The sequence below is a fragment of the Lichenostomus cassidix genome, chromosome 6, assembly GCF_008360975.1.
Source record: "Lichenostomus cassidix isolate B80296 chromosome 6, HeHo_3.0, whole genome shotgun sequence".
NCBI classification, from domain to species: domain Eukaryota; kingdom Metazoa; phylum Chordata; class Aves; order Passeriformes; family Meliphagidae; genus Lichenostomus; species Lichenostomus cassidix.
The window spans coordinates 10,883,767-10,902,589 of NC_139487.1; the positions used below are offsets into that span (position 1 = coordinate 10,883,767).

Genomic DNA, 18,823 nt, shown 5'->3' on the forward strand with positions numbered 1-18,823 from the left:
CCTCATTTTATCCGGATAAATTCAGAAAGCCCAGCAAGAATGAAAAATTCTTTGTTGGCATCAAAGCTAATTTTGGTGGGATATAGGAACATCAGGCAGCCACACCAGGTTTTCTGGACCCTTTTCTGCCTACAGCCTCTCTTATCCAACATGGAATCCTCTCTCCAAAAGTAAACAACAGATCATTCCTGAGATTTAAGGCTCATTATTTGACAGCTTGCAGTGCTATGAATGAGAGCATGACCTCACTGGAAACATGGAATGCCTTGCTGGACCAGCTGCTGGCATCTGGGGATAGCCCAAGTGCACATGTGCAAACACTGACACCATCTCATAGATAACACTTCCAATTTGTACAGTAAGAGATATTCATTCAGTCAGTGAAAACATAATTTTCCCCAAGCACAGGAAAGTGTATGACCTCAATTTGTACAGGGAGGAAAACACTTCTGAGCCTCTAATTTTAATTAGAAAATTATTACCGATATTTTAAAATGGGTTGATTCCACACTATCAGATGGCAAGCTCTACATAAACGTTATCAAGAAAAATGTTGTGGAAACATTAACACATCTTATTAACATCTGGAGAAAATGACTTCACATTAAAGCAAATACCAGTACCATAAAATAAAGGCAAACAGTAGGAAATAAATTAGAGCTGTTCTAAACACAGCAGGTTGTTGATACAGCAACTGAATCAAATATAGAAACTGTCTTTCAGCAGGAAAACAGATCTAGGAATGCCCTTTTTTAGCTCCCTGCAGAATGATCAACTAGCTGAGATCCACTGTAGTTTTGGTTTTTGACCATATTAACTTCTATCCAGCTTCGCAGAGCTCCAACTTCAAGACTATGATAGGGAAATACATTAATTTTGACAGCAAAAATCAGTTACAAGAAATGGTAAAACCCTTGGTATGTTAGACCTTCATCAAGCAAAAAATTTCAATGCTTGTTTAATCTTAAGCACCTCATTAACTCCATGAAGTCACCAAGGGAAAGTGAATATAACATAAATGACTTCTGATCCTTTCCATTTAGAAATGAAAAGCTGAACTATAAGTGAACGTTTTCCCAGGGCGAGGCCATCTGTATGAATCCAGCCTGATGTCAAAGAACCTTCAACATCCCTCACACACACCACTTACCACCCCCAAAATCAATCTCCAGCCATTCCCACAGGAAGTCACACCAAAAGTCATGGAGAAGTGCACTTGCACTGTGCTCTGGTGCATGGTCTGGGGAACAAGAAACATTCCCATAGGCAACTGACTCCCTGGGAATTAGCCTGAGAAGAGGTCTCAAAGGTCTCCACCTTGAAGGAAGCTTTGATACATTTCTTCCTTCTAATCAGATTGAAATATCTATTTCATTTTGCTCCAAACAACAATGATTTCATAATTATTTCAAGATTTTTTTTTTCTGTCACCAGTGGCTTAGACTGCAAAGGCATTTTGTCCCGAAGTGTACACCTGTTCACCTAAAGCATATTGCCTGTGCCAGAGAACTATAACATAGTTCAATAAAAATCAGTTGCTTATGTAGAATGGAAGAAGGATATCAGCGTGCCCATTTAACAAGATAATCCAGAGAGATCTTTTATTTAAAATATAGGATATTTCATTAATAAAAATATTTTCCACCTGATGTCCTAGAAGATTACAAAGTTCATAATGCTGTATATTGAAAGGTCACTGTTGGAGTTCTGACCTCAAATGAGGAGCACAAGACAGCTAACAGTGGCATGGACCTGAAGTGCCAAACACACAAAATATGCCCTCCACCTTTTCAGACACAGTCTGCAGCACACTTCAGCTGATAGCTCAAGAAATGGTCATACGAGACGGGAAAGGCAGTATTTCCACCAGATGGCTCACAAATCTGGCCAATTTGTTCTTCTGGATGCATAACAGTGGTTGCAAGATCAGATAATAAACCCACCAAGCTAAGAAAGGTGGAAGAACCTAATAGCAGTCATACCTAGATGTGAGATCACATAAGTCGTGCCCTGTGCTTTCACCCAGCTCCCACAGACACTCTCCATTCTTCAGATGGAGGAATGATCACACCCAACATCTCTGCTGTCATCCACCCTCCCAGGAAAGGCTGATCCTACACAGAGCAGGATGGAAAAAGCAGGAGGCTCAATCAGAGTGAAGAATAAAAGCCCACCACCAGCCATGCAGCTTGGTCTGGCACACAAGTTTGTTACATGGCATGCAGAAAAAGACAAGTGAGAGACTCTGGGCTTTGCTTTTTTATTGCTTCTACTTTTTCTCCTGGAAGCTATAGGGGGAGGGAACTTTTGGTAAGAGATATAGCAGGATGATTGTCAAAGGCCTGAAACCACCACTTCTCATTATGGGACCAGGACAAAGGATCTGTCCCAACAGTGATTTAGATTAATCACTTTTCATTAAGAGGCAGTAAACAAACTCCATTCAGAATGAGCATTTCTGCCAGCATCCTCTGTTGCCATTTATAATACCATAAGGAATAGCGAAGGAGCACCAGACAGTTGTCAAAGGTAATTTATAGGGGTTTAAGATCTAATCATTTTCTATAATATTAAATTAAATAGCAGACTTTATTTAAAAGGAAATTACATTTTGTCTTTCTACATTCTAGACTATTTATATATACATGCATGTATAAAACATGCTTTTCAGTTGCTTTCTTCCCTAGTTTATGTGGAGAGGGGAAAAGGAGGCAGGATTGGTTATTGCCAAGGGTAAGTCCTTGAAAACATACTTGAGATAAGTTAGTTTATGCTACATAACTTTTCCTGTCCTCCAAAATTCAGTGAGCAATGAATAGCAAGCACCAGAGCAAATGAACCAGTCTGAAAATCAGACTGAACTCCAGATACTTCCTTAGGAATGGATGCAGAGGAAGAGAGCTGTCTGGGACATGGTGCCTCTCCTTTAAAGCAGGAGTTTTGGGGACAGTGATGACACACACAGAGCTGTTCTGAATGAACTCCAGGTGGGCAGAACACCAGAGGGGAAGCACACAGAAAGAAGATGATATGGAGAGGCCACCTTGCAAGGACATTAACTACAATATATGGACTGAGATCTTCAGTACGTGAACAGGAAACATATCCAGCTCCAAACACTTCAAGGGAATTTATCCCCGGGAATAAACAGCACAAGCTGCAGGCAGAATGAACAAGGAAGGGAGATGTCCTACCTGTGCCTGCCATGATGTATTTGGCACACAAACCACAGAAGTAGTTAAGAGTCACTCAGATTTGTTGAAGAGTATGTAGGACCCTTAAAGGAGCTCAAACGCAGAAGCAGGAAGGAGGAAAGTGACACCTTTTTACAGCACAAATCCACTAAAATCTCATGCCCTCTGATGGGGCTAATATTATAAAAACTAGGGTGGGATTTGTAACTAAGAATCTGAGTTCCTGCTAGCCAGATCAAAATTCCAGGTATGTCACTGGGTTAAAGCAAACACCTTCCTTGGTACTGCTTTCACATGGGTTATGTGCAGGTGCATGAGTTAAGATGATGACATATTCCCCTTCCTGTGCTCTAAGGTAGCCAGGCACAAAGACAACCATGACATGGAATACTGACTTGTACAGAAATGAGCCAGCACATTTCTCACAGGCACAATTCTACAACATGCCCAGACTCTACTGGCGTGGAGGTACAGGCAGCCTGAGCACAGAGATCAGAACACAAATCTGTTTTGTATACAGCTCAATAAACCAACACTAGACAAAAAACCAAAACAATGTGCCACATAAATGGCATTTTTATTAACACTGGCTTTCAATGAATCCTTTTATTTTTCTCAAGAACATAAATTTTCACTGTAAATTACCAAAGTGCATCCCCCTAAATCAGCACACACCAGTTTTATAGGTGCAATAATCTGTAGCAATAGTACCACTGAGCTACATTAGCAAAGGAGCACCAGAGAGTTGTCAAATGAATAAAGAAGACAGGTTCAAATAAATTTCTTTTGTTCTGAGAAATAGATCGAGAGCATTAAACCATTGTTTAATGGTTAACCATTGTGTACTGCCTCTTGATTCTCCTCTTCATTTTTATACACTTTTCATAAACAGTCCTTTTAAGAGGTCCCAGCCACATTCTCATTCACCTATGTAAAGTGCTATTCTAAAAAAAAAATGAACAAAAGAGTTTAAAAAAATCAGTAACAACAACAAAACACCTAACAAATCATGCAAGCCTCCACTGCTACAAAAGGAACCCAGCTCCTTAGCAAAGTGTTAGAATTTGCTCTGTAGCATTGCATTATCCTCTCCCGCAATTGAAAAGGCAGCTCTGCCACAAACACTGCTGCAAAGACAGAAACTTGAGGTTTCATGTTTACAGGTTCATAGGGATTTCCATATTGAATGTGCTTGGCTTAAAAGTGAAAAGGCTTTTTTGTTTGTTTTTTGCCTTCTCCCATTAGACACTCAACTCAAAAACACTTTGGATCCTTCCTAAAGCCAGGCCAGGTCTACACAATCAGTGCAAAAACAAATCAGATTTTAAAAAGAGAAAAGGTTTTCTTTTTCTTTCTTTTCCAATTTGATTTAAAACATTTAATGGGTTGCATGGTCCCATGTCTCCTCCCCACAAAGTTCCGTAGTAGCGTTGAGTTTAAAAAGCCAAAAAGTTTCAACAATTTATGCTGAAATGTCAGTGCTAGTGAAGGATTTTTGCTTTGTTTGGATTTTTTCTGTCCCTTCCTCCTTTTAAAACAGAAATCAAAATCCAGTGACATTTAAAGGCTTAAAGATACAAAAATCGTTTTCTTCCTTCAAAACATCAGTCCACAGCAAGTATGTTAAAAATGAACAGTTTGGAAATCTCTTATGAGAAAAGCAATTTTCTGCGCTGAACCATTTTAGATTACATGTCTGACCATCTGAAATTTCCCACTGGCAAATACTTGGTTATTCATTCCCCTCCCATGCTTTCTCTCTCCAACATCATTACAGCAATTACTTGCCCTGCAGGTTAAAAGATGCCCTCAGAGGTCTGAACCCAACCCAAATCTCTTAGAACGCAGCTACACAGCATATCTGAAATCCTTCTCTATCATTCCCCTCATTGCAAAGAAAATCTCATTGCAAAGAAAATCTCATATTTTTTTTCTTCTTTCCTCACTACACGTAATTTCAACTAAAAACTTCAGTTTAATTAAATCAGCCCAATTCCCTCTGAGACAAAAAAGTGCTGATACCACAAGTAACTCTCTACTTACCAGCAAAAGTAACACCCATATAAATCAGCTGAGCTAAAGGTGTTTTTGAGTGATTTGCACTGGTTTAGAAAGAACACCTTAACTTTATACAAACTATCACAGATGTTCAGAGATAGCTAAATACCTGCTCACTGCCCTGTAGATATACTGACCTCTGCAATAATCAGGGGGAAAGGAAAGCAACCTCAGTTTTCTAATCATCAAGCATATCAGTCAGACAAGAAAAAATGGGACGTCAGTGACAAAAATCTGCTCTAAAGAGAAAACCTACATATTTACATACAAGGGAAGAAATTTACTTGTATGATCCCATTATTTAGGGATCAGCAGCTGTGACAAGAGGGACATTTGCTCTCTGGGAAGCCAAACAAGACATCCATGAAGATGGCAACAGCTTTCACATAATTAATTACATTTTGTCCCAAAAAGAAAATGCTCATTGCAAAACCTTGTGTTACAGAGCAGCTCAGATTTGGGACTCCTTCTTCCTTCACATGGCTCAAAAACTTCCTTAATGTTAAGGATAACCTGTGGGCATCAGTCAGGCAGTAAAGGTGGACTGAGCTTTCATGAGAGATAAATTGTCTGGACCTACCCCGTTTCAACTTCTTGTAACTTCACTTCTTATTGCCTGAAATTTAACATTAATGGCAGATTTAATTAATGAATATAGCACCAGATCACCAACTTGCAGAACCATAGTGCTGTAATCTTAAAGGATGAAGTGCACTGCACTCACTTTATAAGGGTTTATGAAGCATGTGTTATAAAAGTACCTCAACCATAAGGCTTTTATACCTTGGCACTCACTTCAATACAATCCCATAAAACCCAAGCAATCTTTAAGTGTTAAAGGTGACTTTCACTACTGTATTTATTATTGGATAATGAAAAATGACTCAGAAACCCATAGACACTGAGCAATGAAATAAGAGTTTCCTGAGACTTTTGCATTGGGTCTGCATTATATGTACCATGACCAAAGAACCAAATAGCTCTCTCAAGACTTTTCAGACAATTTATGCCAACCTCCCTCTAGAACTTCCTCCCCATCAGGAATTCTTTCTAATTACAAAACCATTCCTACTCTGCAGAATTCCATTGCTTGCCACTGAACTTTTCAGATGTCAACAGCTATTTCTGTAAGCATTCAACCCCTCTGAAAGACCTCCTCCATTGACTCCTCCAGTTGTGCCAGAGACTGCTCCCTAATCCACCAAACCGGTTTGAGAAGACAGCAATGTCATGGGGAACCCATGTGTGAGATCCCCATCTTAGGTTTATTGTCTCTGTAGAATGTTTTGCCTTTTGTAGAGGGTACATGAAAGAAGAAAACCATTACAAGAAAGTAATAAACTGTAAAATGAAAACTTTTCTTTAACATAAAACAGCAGGGATTTCAAAACAAAAGTGGGCATTGGTGGAGTGCACCAAATGAGAACCAGCACTACCTTGCCTTGTCTGAGGAGATGCACACCAGCTTACCACACTTGTTTACAGGCAATAACCCTGGTTAATCTTTTATTGATATTTTATCTTGACTTCTATTGTCTCTCATATCCGATCATACCCAGACTAAAATTACAACTAATTGTTCAGATTCGTACAAAACTGGAAGAGGTTGTTGGCTCTGCAGCAATACCCGACATAAATTGCCACACCAAAACAAAACACTTCACAGAATTCCAAGCTGACACACTCCCTTCCCTATGGAGAGGGCATTCCATTTAATAACCACCTCCAGCATGTGCACAAGAGCACAGAAGCACCATGCAAGAGTCCTGAGGATCAGGAGCAAATTAAAGCTAAATTGCATATACAACAAGAGCTCTTCAAGGAAAACCACTCTGCCATCCTCACTGGCAGGTGGGAAATGAAAACATATCATGGCTGTAAGACTCAGACAAAATCAGAGCTGGGAAAAGAACACAGACACTCTAAGGCTGCCATCTGAACCTGCCCACAATGCCAAATCCCAGGCTGGATCCAATTTGCATGCACAGAAGTGGAATAAGCCATCGTAATAGACCCAACAAAGCAGATCATCTTATCTTTGTTTTGCTACTGAGCAGGTCAGAACAACATGTCTCCCCTCTTTTTCTCGTCTTTTTGGCACTGGACACATGTACTTTTCACTTTTAATTACAAGGCACAGCAAGCATTTGCTTGTTAATTTTCAGGTGCCAGTGGGGATGGAAGCCATCCAAAAAGCATGTGTTTGACCTGGCAAAGAGTGACTGACTGGCAACAGCCACATGCTTGGTTGTAAAACCTTTTCATTGTCACAGCAAGGCAGCTGTGAAATCCAAGGTTTCTCCAGCCCATTATATTCTTGTTACAGCCGCAAATTCTCCAGCTCCCCGCAGATCATCAGAGCAAAGTCCTCTGCCACAGTGTTCCCACCTTCCCGAGGCCACTTCAGGGCTGTTCAGCCAATATGCCAAGGGCTGTTCTGTGTCACAGCATGCTCATGCAGAGCTCTCCTCCACAAACTGCCAAATGGGTTACAAGCATCTCCACTGGTTTTGTATATCCAGTTGGACCAGCACTTCTATGACTGGGCCTGGGCCAGAAGTAGAAGGAACCTCGACTGGTAACCTGAGGCATCAACCAGTGCTTCCCCACAAATGCAAAGCTTCTGATCTATATTATTATACTGCTCTAGAGTCTGGTATTTTTGAATAGCATATTTCTGCATGATGCCTTTTTACTCTTCTGGACTCTACACAGGAAAGCCCTAGTTGTTACAACATCTGACACATTGTTTTGTGGCCACCAGCTTTTTTCTAGCGACAAGGAACAGCTCTGATCCCAAACTGTGTTCACAGAAAGAGAAAAGCAGCATTCACTGTTATAATTATATGTTATTTGAGTAAATGCATGGTTGTGCTATTCTCCATAGAACTACAAAGTAATTTTCACCATTATGGCAACTTACCGTGTAAGCAGAAATAGTTACAGAAAATAATGTTATCGGTAAGGAGAGGCTGTGTGTACCACAGCTGCTGGAACTGAGAACACCATTTATATAAAAACACTCCTCTGATTATAGGTCTCACTTGGGAGAACACTTTACATGTGGGTATAAGTTTACTCACAGTAGTTGCCCCATTACAGAAAACAAAAAGATGTGCATGGATAGTTACTCATGGGGGTAAACTTTTGCAGCCTGTATTCAGCAGTCTATTTCATTTGAGGACACTAGAGTGTTTCATGACTCTATAGAAAAATAAAAATTGTGTTATGTATCTCCCTTGAGGCCATTAAATCTGAATACAATTTTAATGCATCATTGCTTCTCCTTTGCTTACCCACTTTATTTTTCTGCTTTTTCAGTCAGATTGCAGAGTGAACATAGACAACAGTCAGCTTTATCACTGTTCACATCCAAATGCTTATGATCAATTTACTTAGTTGGCATCTATTACTCATGTCCCTCACTGTCCCTAATGTACTTCTCTTCCTACCATCTTCCTACCGGGCAAAGTTAAGATGATAGGAGAAGTTCTATCCATTTTCTGAATTCAAGGCTGAGGCCCCCAAAAAATTAAAGGTTAAAGTTTTAAAACAAAACATGATAGCATTGCAGTGCTCTGCATGGTAGCACTCAGCCCTAAGCTGTCCACTGAGGTTGCAAGCTCTGCATGCTAAGGCAGGTTCCAGAGCTTCAGGTGCCAGATATGGGAAAGTTCAGGACCTAGAAACAGGATTCACAACTAGCAGTTCACTGGCTTTGACATTTCCCTTTTAATAATTAGCTCCCAATTAAACAGTCCTTGAAGGTTTATGGTGGTAGTCTTGTCTGTAATTACACACTAAGCAAGCGAGAGACTTGGCCCAGTGACTGTGAACCACAACTGTGACATCCCTTTCCAAAAGGGTCACTGACACTTCCCAGCCTGGGGAAAATCATGTGCTTTCCTTTCTGTACCCCTTCATGCACACACACGAGTTCTGGTCACTGCAGTGTCCTGAAGAACAAGTGTAAGAGGTGACAGAACTGGAAGAGGGGACAAGGGTTTTATCTCCAACACAACCCTGACACTTTGGTTTAAGAATCAATTGGCAGAAGTCAGAAAATTGCCAAGCTTACTCCATCTTTACACACATTTCCAGGTCCTAAGCACTTCATTCCTTGCACCCATTCCATTGCTGCTCACATCTCTGAGCACAGCTGCGTCAGGAGTTTTGTTGATTTCTTGAAGACATTTTTAAGGATCATGTTGGTCTGCCATGGGAAGGTTGCAAGGGAGACAAAAGATGTCAGATAAACTTTTCTTGTCAGCAACAGAGAATTAAAATATTATAGAGTCCACTGTAAAAGGCAGGACTAATCTCTCCTCAGAGACAAAAGGCCTGGTCTACGTGTTGATTCCCTACATTTATAAGGAAACTACAGCTTGAATTTTCCCTAACTGCATCTGTGCACCACCTAGAAAACCCCTGTCATTACTTTTGTAGTTCAGCAACATCTGTCTGTATACAATGAAAAAAAGGCATCTTAGAACCAAGAAGATGAAGGACAATGAACTCCCACTAATGAAAAAGAAATCTCAAACACTCCACAACATTCTGAAGTACCTAAGATCTAACCCAGTCAAGCTTCATGCTGTAGAAAACTCATTCTAAAACAGTCACTAAAAGGTTTCCAAGTTTCACAATGCTGCTTGGGATAAAATATTTTGCACAGAATTGATCACATCAGAGCTGACATTAGAGTTACACTGTAAGAGGCAGATATGCATGTGCAGCAGAAACTGAGAATGTGGCCAGCATGTGCCCTGCAGACTCTGCTAATCTAGGCTATTAAAATTAGAATTCACTCAGCAATGCTGAGATTCTCTATTCTTCACTCTGTAAAAGAGTGAAATAAAAAGATATTTTGCCACTTATTATTAGATTTGGGATTGGCAGGGTGTGGGGACAGGATTTTCCTCAAAGAGAAATAAGTAAGTAATGGTGAACCAGCTCTTATCACAACAGATCAAGGTCAGAGCATTATATGGTCTTCAAAAGGACCCACCTGCCCCTTTTCCAAGAGCTGCTCTCCACCCAGCCTATTATTTTTCCCTCCTTTTGAATAACAGGACATAGTGACTCACTATTATTGATTGATTATCCTGCTATCTGTAAAGCACCATGCCCCTCCTCATTAATTCAAAACTACCTCATTTTTCATACTTCATAAATTAATATATTATTGGAGCTGCAGCAGTAAATGAGATGGCCATGTTTCAGAGAGAGGTAAGGAGGATGGAGAAAGGAAAAAGGTCTCATAAAACTGCCCTATATCAGAACCTGCAGCTGTGTTCACCCTGCTGATAGGCTGGGTGGTAAATACAGGCAGCCCTATAAAAGGTGATGCATCCTGACAGAGCCTCTCTTCCCTCTAACCAAGGCAAGGCACTCAAAGCTCACACAGGTCCACTCTGCCCCCTTCATAAAAGCAATGGTCATGGAGGTCATGGCAAGTGACAAATTTGCAGCTTTATTTTAGCTGATACCACAACTTCTGATCTGTCCTTTCATACTAACTGGCTAAATTGGTGCAAACTACTCTGGTTTTCTGACAGCCAGCTCTGGGAAGTCTACACCTGAATGTGGGTGGGACCTCTTTAATTTTACCCAATCTCTTGCCTTAACAACCCTGTAACATCCTTAGGGCTCTGTTGGGCTCTGGCTGTAGCAGTACAAGGTGAAGCAGGCAGAGAGTGTAACAGGAAAGAGGGACTGAATTTTGGGAAGGCAGACAGAGCAGCAGCCTGACTGTCACAGACATCCACCAGTATCCTGCCAAGCTTTATCCCTCTTACTTGATAACTTCTGCTCCTAAAATTGTTTGCAGTACGGAATACAGAGATACAAAGATGCAAAATGCAGATGCATAAAGGCACACAAAGAGAACCCCAACTCTGGAGTTTTGTAATAGATAGCCATTTACACAGAAAGCCATTCTTTCAGTGTTTGTGAAGAAAAAAAAAGTTTATCTGTTTCTTTTTATACTTATCTGTCTTCTAACCCTCTTCCTTCAGCCCCATTAAATAATGCCATATGGGAGTATTTTGTTAATTATCTCAATTGCATTTATTTTTAGAAATAGCTGATGAGCAGTGGGTATGGTTCAGTGGGTCTGGGTTTTGGGGTTTTTTATGTATCTGCTTCTTCAGACAACTAACTGAAAAAAGTGCCAGGAATCCTGAGTTTTCACATTCATGCATACAGAGGGAGAAATTCCTAAAGTCCTCTTCTCAAAGTTATGAAGCATCTGTAACTCAGGATTTCTTTCACACAGTTGCAGGTCATAGTTCTGCAAACATTTACAGAAATGATCTCTTTTTTCAGGTGCCAGATTCAAGCTGAATTAATTGGACAAGTAGAGAGAATCCTACATGCAACAGCTCCCAAGTCTGCACCTTGTAGATAAAACACATAATGTTACATATCCTCTCACTCTTCCATAGATGTGGGTGACCTTGAGGAAATCATCTTTGCAACACCAGTAAGTGAAAAAAAAATTTTACTTCTCCATTCACATTTTATTCCTCTATTTGAATTTTTAGTTCTGGAGACTGGCAGTGACTGTCCCTGCAGTGTATTTATGAGATGGATACACTGTGATGTTACCCCGATTGCAGTCACATTTGTATAATCCACTGTGTAACCAGAGCAGGCTAGGCTAAGACAGGCACTGTGTGTCACAGCTTTCCTATCTGCCCACAGCAGCTCTGGACTGGGTGTCATGGATTTTGGAGCTCTGAGAAATACAGGAACATCATACACAGCTCAGTGGTCCAGAGAAGGAGGCCACACACAGATTTTACAGCTGTATTTGCAGCTCAGGTAATTTAGTCCCTGTTAATGGCAGCTGCAAAAACAAGAGCTATTTAGTGCCTGTATTCCATTAGGCTGAGGGGAAGATTAGGGATAAACAGTAGAAACAACTAGCTCCATCACTCCTGCCCCGTGGCTGTAACTCAGCCCCGTTGCCTCTGAGTTACAAATGCATTCTCTGAGATCACATCAGCAAGTGCCAGTTTGCAGCACATACTCTCCATCAGAGTCAGAACAGTGAGGAAAAAGGGTCCAAAGAAACCTTCCATCTTCCTAAAGCCCAAATGGCTTTAGGATACTCCAGAGCTCAGTTCCTCACCAAAAGCTTGGGATGCAATCTTAGGAAAAGCAGCAGATGATTAATGGGAGCTGTGGCTAAGCACAGCAGCTCAGTTCAGGCTGGGCTAGCAAGCATCAGGTACAGGCTGACGAGTAAGGAGAAAACAAAATGCTGTTGAATCCCCTTTGGGATCATGTGAACTAAGAAATGAAGGCAAAACCAAAATTAGTTTGAACCGTGGTTGTGCCCTGAAGCTCCAATCACAGCTGAGGAATTCCCTTTGGAGATTCATAAGGCCAGGACAGAGTTTGCTCTCAGTTACTCTCCAAGTGAGCAAGAAGAAATAAAGAGGAGGTCAAAGTGAGTTTTGCTCATTTTGTGATCTCCAGTTTCTGTAAGGGGACGTGTCATTCCCAATGTTCTAGCTACTCACCAGAGGTAGATGCATTCCTCTGCAATTATGATATTATAGACAATTAATTTCTTCCTTCATTAACCTGAACAGCAACACAGCGTTGCTCTCTGCCAGCTCATAAACACTTGCTGCACTTCACCCCCAAGAAACTGCACAGAAACAAACAAATCTAATTAGATTTATCTTTCAGAGCTTCTTACTCTCTGAATACCTCTAAACATTTCTCCTTCTGATGGGCCAAGTTCAGAGGCATGTGAGGTATGAGAGATGCAGCACGACTTTGGCTTTTATAGCTTCAGTGATTTGTACTGCCTCTCCATTTTGATTCTGTGACAACTAAGAAACTAGTCTGAAAAACCATTTTCTCAAAGCTCTTTAACTGAGCACCATAACTTTATTTCTGCTTTATTCTGTTTGCAACTACTGTTCAATTCGCTTAGCTGGAAGGTCTACTTATAAATAAAACCTATAATGCTTCCGTTCTGGTATAAGGGAAAATCGGGGGGAGTCCTCATTTCATTCACTGCACCTGGGTGATGTTTCTGTTCAGACAGTCAGCATAAAAGGCTACAGACCTTTTAATTCTTCAAGTCATCACCTGCAACAATGATTGTAATAGCTCAGGGGAAAAGCTAAAAACAACTGTAGCCAACCGAACTGCAAAGCAAATTCATGAAGGAAGGTATTTCTAAGACATCAGAACTGTCACCTCAGATCTTAAATGCAATCAGGACCTCCAGTTTATCTACCTTCTCTGAGCAATACTATGTACAGGAAAGTGGGTTTGGGGTTGATTTGTCAGAGTTGTTATTCTCTTCGTTTTTCCTCTCTACCTTTTTAAATTCTTTTTAACTCCATCGTCTCCACCTCCACAGTATTCCCAAGGGTAGAGATAAAAGTTTTGTAGTGAGAATTGGGTTTTCAACTAAACAACATCTTCACCAAGAATAAGTACTCTTCACAGAATATTTCATGGGGAAAAAGTAATACCTAAAATCTATGGTTCAACAACAATTCCTTGAGATTCAAAGTGGTACCTCCATGCCTGAAAGGAGCAGTGCTTCAGATATATGGGACTTCAACTCTCATCTTCTTTCTGCACCCTTTGGAAGGGCTTTACATTCCTCTATGAGGCATCAATTTTAAAATAAACCCTGTATTGATAACCAAGTAGGAAGAAAGTGTTCTCACAATAGGGGATCTTACCCAGCAGACCAACTCATGCTAGAAAATAGGGAATCACAGCACTTCAGCTCCAAGTAGTGACATTTTGAAGTGCAGCCAGTTAAGCAAAGAATCACAAGCTTAATTTTTTTGTGGAAATTATTCCATTTTCTAACAGAATTTTTTCAGCAACCATAAAGAAAAAAAGGGGATCGGGATAAAAAGAAACTATCAATTTAAAAAGTCAAGATAAATGTTCCTATTCAAAAAGAAGGGACTTTTTTCCCTTCGTGTTTTGGAAGAAATAAACAATTCTAATTCCCAGACCGCTGTGAAAATCTGCCTCTAGGAAAACGTAACTAACGCCCAAAATATAGCATTAAATTAAAGGTCAGCAGGGAACTGAGATCTCTGCCCAGCAGAGAGTAAGCAGCTTTTTGTCATATCCCCAAAGATACACAACAGGCTACAGGGTAGAAAAGCCAAAGCTAAGCATTTTGGTAATTTCAGCTTTTCAGAGCACTCAAACATCTGCTGTTAAATCCCATTCATCTCTAAGGAAGGGGTGCTGCTAAACAAATAGGAAAATTTCTCCATTGTGAAGTTCAGCACGAATCACCTGCTTGTTGCAACCTATTTGGCAACTGGACAAAGCAGATTCTTCACATGTGGTCTTTGTCTCAGGCCAACAACTGGGTGGGCAGATGCACTGAAGGGGAAGATGTGCCCTGGAATACACTCTGCCTATTAGGGCATCTTCATGGGTTTGGAAGTGTCAACACTCCAGGCACTTGGCTTCTCACCAGAGCTCAAAACAGGAACACTCAAGAAAGCCACAGTCCCCAGGACTTCAGAGCTCTCTGACTGCTAAGGGTAATGATCACCTGGAATTTCATAGCATTCAGGAGAGCTCAATGCAGATTTTCCTGATCCAAACACAAGTGCCTATTGTGCAAGTGAAAGGAGAAACAGCCCAACCACCTGCAGGAGAGCAGATCCAAGTCTGGCAGTTTCAACTCCCAGCAGCAGAGGCTTTCCATACACCTGCAAGTGTTGTGAAACCCTGAACTTGTTAGCTCTTAGGGGAAGGGAATTAGCAGTATGACAGCTCCACGGGAAGATGAAGTAGTCCTGGCTCACAGCAGGGAATGTTTTGACTACAATGCAGCCAGAGTCTGCAGATTCACAGTGAGCTGCAGAATGCTTGGCAGTTCCCTTATGTTGGCACCCAGGGTGGACTCAGATCACCAAGCCAGCCCTGACCACTAGGAATGACACCTGAGAGGCAGGAGGAATCATAGCTGGGAAGAAGAATTCCCACCAACTTTCTTTGGTATGTGTTGCATTGGTTTGATTGCAACTGCAGATGTCAAATTGCACAATGGTAAAGCACATTTTCCCAGTACCTTCTGTGATTTCTAGGCAATGGACGCCTTCCATCTCAGCTCCAAGAGCAGCCATCAGCAGGTTGGGTAGCAGCTGGGAGCCCACAGGAGCTCTGGGACCCAGCTCTGCATCACTTGGGGACACAGCCAAAGCCACCTCAGCTCAGTCTTTGCTCTGTGCCTTGGTTAATTCTGGGTGTGAAGAGGGTGGATATCACCCACTGGCAACATGTATAAGCTATAGACTAAATCTGACCTCCAAGAAACAAAACACAGTTTGGCTAAAAACAAATATTCACACCAAAGTTTTTCAAAAAAAGAAATCAGAAACAAAAGGCTTTTCTTTTAAAAGAAGAAAGAAAAATGCCAGTGTTTAAATCCCCCTGCCTCATAATTGAGCCCAGGGTCACGCCACACTTGAGGTAAATTATGTTTATATAACTGGAATTTGGCTGAATGCATAATTCCCATTTAACAGCTGAAAAGAGGCATTTTGGGTCTTCAAAGAAATCTGACAGGTAATTCCCACTGTAGTTCTGCTGGGTAGCTGAGAAGTAATTATCCTTCTCACTAGTAAATCAATTAGGAATGAATGTATGGAAAGCTTTTCTCCTCCTCCAAGTAAGAGCTAATCCTCTAAGCACTAATGAGTAGACAGGGCCAGCAACAATGTGCAAACCCATCAGAAATTGACAGGAGCTGTGAAGCATGCAGGCTCCAATCAGGACCTGGGAGTGAGAGCCTCAGGAAAAAAGACCTTACCTGGAAAACTCTGCATGGTTATGTGCACACAGCTCTGTGCATGTGTGTTACTGTTGGTATCTCCCTCCCCACTTATTGCCTCAAAGACCTCTTTGCAGCTCACAAGAGATCACTGCATCGTGTTCAACAAGGCAGCACTTCTGCTGCTGGAGGTGAAACACAGGGGACCTGGGCTTTTTCTGCTGGGATGCAACTGATTCACCTATTGCTTTGTGATTCAATATTGGCAGTTGTCCTTAGGAGCTCAGCAAAAACATTCTTCTTACTCCCCCTACCACGGGAACAATATTCACCCAGAGAGACTGGGAGAAGACCACAACCCAAGTGCATTTTTTGCAGTGCATAACCTCAAGAATAAACCCAAAATTGAATTTGAAAAATTTCACATGCTCTGATCAAGTGACACCTTGTCCAGACATTTTTCAACTGCTACATGAATGTTTGGAATTGCTTTGATGGTCAACAAAGCACAGTTCAGACAGACCAGCTGTTTAAGTATGCACAGCAACAGCGCTCATATCTTTAGTAAAGGGAGAAAGAATAGAAACAAGTTGTTCCCACAGCAGCCAGCATTGAAGCTGGTGTCCTATGGATTTCCCTTACAGCTTGCCTCAACATTTCATAAAATTTTCCAGAAGGGATGAGAAGGAACAGGTAGGTCCAGAAATTATTCCCACAAGACAAAAGACCAAAAAATTTCTTTTAAATTGTAACCTCCAATAAGTAAATAGCAGGTAAAGATAGGTCAGCATGACACTATATAATGAAATGTAGGTGGTTTTAAATAATAAAAAAAATACTGTTAATCTGTAAAGCTCAGTAGCCTGAGAAATTGCTAGAAGATAATAATACATCCTCGTACTCTGATTTGTGAGGGAGTTGTTACACCAGTGACGTAGGATTTGTAACTGAGCATATTGCCTCTGCTTTGGGTGGGCAGAGTTGCTTTGGAAACAGAATGAAGAAGAATTAACTCTTCAGTGCCCCCCATATTGGATATAGGAGGGGTGTGAATGCCAGGAAAACTCACTAAACCTGTTTTGCTTTGATTAAAAAAAACAAACAAACCAAACAAACAAAAAAAAACCAAACAAACAAACAAACAAACAACAACAGTCAAGACAGTTGTCACAATAGTTCAGCTTCTGCATCGGGAAAAATATATGCTGAACTCTGGCTGCTGCATACTTCCCTACACATCCAAACATGCATAGCAATCAGAGCTCTGTGTGCCTTATGGTTGCATACACTGAAATAAACATCAATCCCAAAACATCTGCAGACTGACCAGTGATGGAAAACACAACAGTACTAAAAACAACAGTACAAGCAGCAAGTTAGTAGTTTGGAAGCCTGTTGCTGGAGGCAGGGTATGGAGAGTTTGGAAGTGATCAAGCCAAAAATGTTACACTGGGTCTCTACACTGTCCAAACACAACTTCACTGTCAGCAATTAGCTCCGTGCTGCAGCCTCCCACACTGATTTCCGTGGGTAGCTGAAAGCATCTTTGTCCCACTACCTCCCCTGAATCAACACAGGCAATAATTTTAAACCAAAAAGGCACTGAGGAGTAGCTCCTGGGCTATGTGAGCCAGCTGCAGCCCTAATTGCATCACGTGGGAAGAGTGAGCAGGGGGCTGGAAAGCTGTGACCTCATCTCCTCTCCTACACAACCAAATCAAATTGTAGGTCTTCCACCCACTCTCACAGGCATATTCTGCTTTCAGCCCCCTTATATGATGCAACCAAAGAAAATGTCATTTACATCTTTGCCTCCAAATGTGGGGGAAAAGAGTCGAATGCAGAAATAAATGCCTTTTACTCAGTATTTCTAATAATAAGAAAACACAAGGCAGGGAGATATGTAATGGCCAAAGCTGGTGTAAGCAAGAAACCTGGAAACATTTGTGTGAGTTCTTTAAAGTTGTAACAGTCAGAAGCAAACAAAAGCAACCTTTTATTTCTCTAGCACATTCAGCAGGGAATTAAGCATTTCATCACCATCACAGGTAAAACAGGATCAGTTCTACAGGATTCCACCAGTGCAGCTTAGACAGCAAATTCAAGCTCTTGTGAACAACCAACAAATTTCACTTCAGGATTGTAATTCCTCTAAGAATGCTGTAATTTTGTTTCTATAGCTACCAGTGCAATGGCTCTCCCTTACCTTTCTCTTGTTAGTGGGACTGACATATAGGTAGCTCAGCACAGTCTTCAGGCCTACTTTGTCATTTAGCTTTTCATAGGTAGTGCCATAGTCTGTTGACCTGGAGAAGAGAGGAGAAAAAAAGAGTTTATGTGGTTATTAGAGCTCAGGGGAAGGGAATGACTGTGGGAACAGGCGCTCAAAGTTACAGCTTGAGCATTACTGTCCTTAATACACAAGATTTTGTGTTTCATTCATGGTGGCCAGCAGAAAAGAGAAGAAAACGTGAGTCCTTTGGGGCAGGGTCTGTCTCTGCATTTGTTGATCCTATGCACCTGGGGAGCTCTGGTGCACCCATGAAGGTGGACTTTAGGTGCAAGCTCTGCCCTCATGTGCCAGTGTGGGATTGCAATATAAATTAGATCTACACATAAGAGGATCCTGATATCAGGAGCACCCTTAGCACAAATTTTCTTTTCAGACAAATCCAACATAAGAATCCAAATTAAACCCATCAACAACAGTCTTATTTAGGTAGGATGATTTTTGACTTGAAAATGGGAATCCAAATGTGGCTCAGAATTGTAACAGCTGAACTCATGT

At 41.2% G+C, this 18,823-nt stretch overlaps 1 protein-coding gene across 1 annotated transcript in view; it reads right to left on the reverse strand.

Annotated features, from left to right (window-relative positions):
* SORCS3 (sortilin related VPS10 domain containing receptor 3) overlaps nucleotides 1-18,823 on the reverse strand; it is a 263,207-nt gene that overhangs the window by 120,163 nt on the left and 124,221 nt on the right. Inside the window, exon 3 of the mRNA XM_085064890.1 lies at nucleotides 18,242-18,341. Within this exon, the coding sequence (XP_084921016.1) occupies nucleotides 18,242-18,341 (100 nt within the window). The remainder of the gene's footprint in view (nucleotides 1-18,241; nucleotides 18,342-18,823) is intronic.